Source organism: Geospiza fortis, unplaced genomic scaffold, assembly GCF_000277835.1.
Source record: "Geospiza fortis unplaced genomic scaffold, GeoFor_1.0 scaffold219, whole genome shotgun sequence".
Classification (NCBI taxonomy): Eukaryota; Metazoa; Chordata; class Aves; order Passeriformes; family Thraupidae; genus Geospiza; species Geospiza fortis.
This window is the reverse complement of record NW_005054376.1, coordinates 3,205,426-3,210,755: the sequence shown is the minus strand read 5'-3', so window position 1 is coordinate 3,210,755 and position 5,330 is coordinate 3,205,426. Positions and strand designations below refer to the sequence as shown.

The 5,330-nt window shown below is 38.7% G+C and overlaps 1 protein-coding gene across 1 annotated transcript; it reads right to left on the bottom strand.

Annotated features, from left to right (window-relative positions):
• Positions 1–1,398: 1,398 nt before the first annotated feature.
• SMIM13 (small integral membrane protein 13) lies at positions 1,399–5,023 on the bottom strand. Its single transcript, XM_031060228.1, has 2 exons — positions 4,968–5,023; positions 1,399–4,830 (listed from the first exon to the last, which is right to left on the bottom strand). Exons 1-2 carry the CDS (start codon positions 5,021–5,023, stop codon positions 4,614–4,616), a joined length of 273 nt encoding a protein of 90 aa, XP_030916088.1. The 3' UTR covers positions 1,399–4,613.
• Between the last annotated feature and the right edge of the window lie 307 nt (positions 5,024–5,330).

The window sequence follows — 5,330 nt, the reverse complement described above, 5'->3', positions numbered from 1 at the left end:
TCCCTACATATTAGTGTCTCTCAGCTACCAAAGTTAAAGGAACATTTGTGCTATTCATTTCCTGCAATGGAAAATGAACAGCCCTGTGAATAGAAACACAGAAAATAAAGCCCAAGATGTACTGGATCCCAGTGTCCCCCTTTGTGAAAATAATTCCTGGAGTCCAACACTGCTAGACATGAATATTAGCCCTAGACCAGATAAGAACCTTCTCCCAGCTGCTGTGAAGCAGTGCCAAAGTGTCTCCCTTTCATCCAACTTTCAGAAGTAACACTGTGATTATAAACACCCACAGATGATCAAAACATAAGAGCTTCTGGTCAACATGAAGAACACAGCAATATTCATGTCCTTAACATTTAACATAAAACCCAGCATATTCACACTGCCAACTTCCATCTGATCACAGATAAAAAATGTTCATGTAAGTAAAACCCAAGCAAGATGTAACACTGTTTGTATTTTATAAAGATTGTGTATTTTAATTACATAGACCCAAGGCCACAGGAGACCCCTGATAGCACACGAGCACCCATAGTACAAGTTAAAACAGCTTTTGGTCGGACTTCGGGCAAACCTGTACAATGGCACCTTCATTCATCCCACTGGAACAGACCACAAAGGAGTTCTTTGGGATCAGCACCAAAGCAGAAAAGCACCCACGTGTTTCACGTGCACTTGACACCAGTTGCCCATCACTGATTGTTCTCACTTATATTAGCCCCCAACACAAACCACATACAAATCCAACTTTCTAAGGTGAAAAGACGCAGGTGCTCAAGTCACGTAACACCAAGACATTTTGCAGCACTCCATTAGTAGCCTGTTTTTAAAAGTGAGAAGAGTAGAACAGCAGAACAGCTTGTTCTCTCAAGATATTTCAGATTTTTCTTCAAAATCTTCTTTTAATGTCTGATTATTAAATAAAATAACCCAGGATACAATGCATTTTACTTATCAGAAGCAGTAAGGGATGAAGCATGTTCTCACTTCCTTCTCCTACATCTTCATCTCCAAAATAAGAACTTCCTACTTCACCAAGACACTTATTTTAGAAAAACTAAAGTCTACAACCAGCCTTAGATCAAAAAAAAAAAAAAAGGCACAGAGGTAGCTTCATTTTTGGGGGTTTGTTGTTTATTTTGAGTTTTTTAGTTGTTAAAATGAAACACCAACTTTCAAGGTATAAGGCAGAAAAAACCACCTTTACTAACAACCACTCTAAAAGATATACACAAATCTGCCCTCTACAATGAAGTCAACTGCAGGTGTTACACCAGATAGAATGTGACTTTTGACAAGTCCTCTTTTGTAGTGTTTCACACTCAAACAAGCAGTCTAAATCTACAGACAAAATCCCACTTAAAAATGTAATCAGAAAATCACTCAGGTCAAATATTCATTTCAAGACTGGTTATTTTATTTTTCATCTGTGCAGTCAGTTAAAAGAACAGTAATGATGAAAACAGACAACCACAGAAGCTTTAGGTACAGTTTCGTAACACTGAAGAAGCAAATGACCACACTGAACACATTCTTTAAGCTGGTCATTTCTAAATGAAACAGAAGGACATACACAGGTCTAGTTCAGTGTAAAACCTGATATTAAGCAGCAATGTGATCACAAATTGCAACACTGTCACATACAACACAGGAAATTACTGCTTATTCAAAGTTACACAGCCCCTGCAACAAAGATGATATGACTGTATTTAAAATAAGAACCCAAAATACATTCAAGATAACGGCTGCAACAATAAGGCAATCGTTTTAAAAATAGATCCCACTAAACAAAACAAGACCAACCTATTTGTTGCCTTCATAAGGTTTCAGACTTGGATGGGTGAGTTCAAAATTAAGTGCTTACCCATCACTAACATTTCAGAAGGACATTGGTAAGAACACCTGAAGACATGAGTATATTGGACTGCCAGCAATCACAACCCAGGTCTTATCACAAGCACATGTCCCACACACGCAGCTTCGCTCTTACACGTTTGCATGAAGTGCCCCATACAAAGATTTCACTACAGTTTCCTTCAAGAAAAATTAAGCATTGACAGAAGATATTAGCATTTCAAAATTGTTCCAAACCACTTTATATTATATACCTTTGGCCTGCTACTAGTAAGATCATTAAAGCTACACACTAGGGAGACAGCATTATTGGCAGCTATGTCACAACATTAAAAAAACAGCATCAGCTGTTTAAGAAAAGAAAGAGACTGAAAATACCTTGGGGAGTGAAATGTACACCTACAGACAGCATGGAGGGGAGAAGGAAATTGTTTGGCTAGAGCACATGAGCTACCCAGAGGTTCCAAGTCCATCTTATTGCATATTTGATCAGTGTCCACATTCAAACCCACACGGATTTCTCCTTCATTATCTTGCTCCAGAGTCTTGATTGTTGCACCTTCAGACTACCCTGAACTAGCCATGTATATTGCCATAACTTCACATTTCTTCACAGCTCCTAGAAGCAGGGACTAAGTTACTGTTTCTTAGCCAGGGATACTATAGGCATCAGCCTTTTGCTGTCGTCTGTACACTAAAGTCTAGGTAAAGTGAAGCGCAATGGAGTGTCAATATCCTATGTCAATACAGAGCTTACTTTATTTGTAAGCCTGTAATAGCAAAGCTTAAGACAAAGATGCTAATTTCTTAAGAAAAATGTCCCAGTATTTGATTAGCACTGCTAGACTGGAAGTCTCACCATGTGATAAGACATAAGCACACAAGAAAATTGTGACATTAAGTTATGTGAGGAAAACTGAAAGCAGCAGGGAATAGAATCTGATTGCTTCTGCTCAGTTTGAATAAATGGGAAGTTTACTAATTAAAGGGAAAAAAAAGAAAAGAAAAAACTATCAACCATCATTAGACATTCCCTTGCCAGCACGAAAGACAGAGGAGGAAACAATCAGTATTTCAACATGTTTACAGGATATGTGCATAGCACTGCCTAATCATGCTTCAAAACATAACCTTATGCTTAATATATACATGCTAGCAAATGAAACAGTCTTTTAGACTCCAAAGGAAAGTCAGGGCTGATCTGTCTTATGTATTTTAATACTGAAACATCTAAATGATTTTAAGAAGTGAATGCCCCTCATTGGATTTTGATCACTATCCAAAACTGACAAATTAGAACATAAAGGCACTAACAGAGTGCTCTTTTCCCAGATGTAGGCCAACTTGATGAAAAACCTAAATGCTGCTGCTTTCAGCCATTTAGCTGAACCAAACCACAATCTGAAAGCCACAGGTTTAAACTTCTTAACAGCTAAAAATACAAAACCGATTTTCAAGTCCTGATTGCTTTCTTATATATGGAACAATGATCCAAACACTACCACATATCCAAACTTTGACAGAAAACTGAAGCTGTTCAAGATGAGACCTGTTGGTAGTTCCCTCTCATACACACAGAGGTGGTTACATACATGCTCCTCATCTTTCCAAAAGCTCATGCATCAATCTTCAGAGTTGCTAGGTAAATAGAAGTGGAGCACTTGATTCTGAAGTGCAATGTCAAAACAGCTGTAGAACTCATCCTCAGAGAAAACAGGGAGCAACTGCTGATTACTGGTAAAAATCTGTAAGTCCTCCAGCAAATATGAGGTATTGAATTTCCTGCTGGAACACTGTCAGAGTGTCCCAGCAATGTCTGACAAACTGCTAAGAGAGCCTTAACTGCTTCTAGGAAAGAAAGTTAGGTTAGATACCAAATACCTCATGTAAAGGCGTACAAGGAGAGCTAAGAGAAGGGCTCATTATCCAAATACCAAAGATGACACTTCAGAATACTAAACAGTGAGCAGTGCATAACCCAGACAGCTTCCTGTCTTCAGCACAGGTTGGACTTGGAGTAAAAGGTTCAGGAAAAACATTCAGAAGCCTAGCAGGACTGCTTAAACTTTAATCCTTCTTATATACCAAAACCAAAAAACCAAGTCTTGCTATCCAATTGCTTTCTTTGCATCTCCTTCTTTTTTAAAAAAGAGGAGATAATAAAAACCTCCAAATCAAGTGCACCTAATAGGGTTTTTCATATTTCATTTATACTTTTTATATATACAAGAACTTAACTAAAATCTCACTTTAGAATATGTTCTAAAGCAGGATATTCTTTCAACTGATTTTTTAGTTCACGTGCTTTCTCTCAAGGTTGAAAAAATATATATATTCATATACAGCTAAGGAAATAAAACTCAATTTCATTACATGTAGTTACAGTGCTGTAAAGAAAAAATAATTTATAAACTATTTTAAGTCTGAAATATTTACTATGTTCAGACTAATGCAAAGGCTAAGCCTATGGTCCAGGACCTGTTCTTCATCTGCGTGCTGAGAGAGATACAGGAGCTCAGCATTTTTGTGATGGAGATTTCTCTCTGCCCCTCCCTTCTTCCAGTACTCTGTGACTTGCTGCTGAAGCCCTCCCCGAGCCTCTACTGTAGTAGCATCATCCATTGGTAGCTCAGAAGTAAAGGTCCACAGGGATCAATGGTACCTCAGGTCAGTTTCTCAGCGAGGTCACACCACTGAAGGACCCAGTGCAGAGGTGTTACCCATTCACAGTTTACGCAGAAGTTCAATGGAGGACTTTAAGTCGTGTCTTCCGTAGGTGCCCTTCGCTGCCGAGCCGATTTCTGTCTCCCTCTCTGAGGCGAGGGCGGAGTTTCCTGTTCAGGTTCAGTTTCTGAAGGCTCGTTGTCTCCCTGCTGGGACCCCGTATCACCTATCAATTCTCTCAGAAATTTGAATTTAGACAGGAACAATTGCCAGACCACATACCATCCTGCACGAGAAAGAAAAGAGATACTGATTAATTACTTCATACAAATTGATGGTCAGCTCGTCAGCAAAGTGTATCACAAAAGGGAAAGAATTTTTTATCACCTCCCATCCTCTATTTGCCAAACCCAACAGCCCTCCACAGCACATCCACTCCTTTTTACAGTCCTGCAAAAACCAATTCAACTTCGTAAAGTTCATCTTCATCCAGAAGCAACATTTAACCTCCGGGAAAAGCCCTACACATTCCAAACTGAACTGCCACAGCAAGTAGGTGGGTGATCACCATCACCATCACACAGATAAAGGTCTTAATTGTTAGAAAAAAAAGAAGTCCTGTGGTTATATCTCAAACAAGGACTCAGGATTCATTACACAGGTGCTGTGAAGGAACTAAAATTTTTCCCCTCACCCAGCAAACACTCCATTCTGGAAATCACATTTAAAAAGTTGCATTACATAATCACTATTAAGCACACTTGTTCAGATCCTCAAATTAATATCATATTTTATAATAAATCCTATTC

Bases quoted from the DNA above. Each gene is read 5' to 3' on its own strand.
- SMIM13 (XM_031060228.1), bottom strand. From the start codon at position 5,023: ATGTTGCTTCTGGATGAAGATGAACTTTACGAAGTTGAATTGGTTTTT. The intron at 4,831-4,967 runs GTAAAAAGGAGT...GTAATTAATCAG, and splicing joins GAATTGGTTTTTGCAGGACT to TATCTCTTTTCTTTCTCGTG.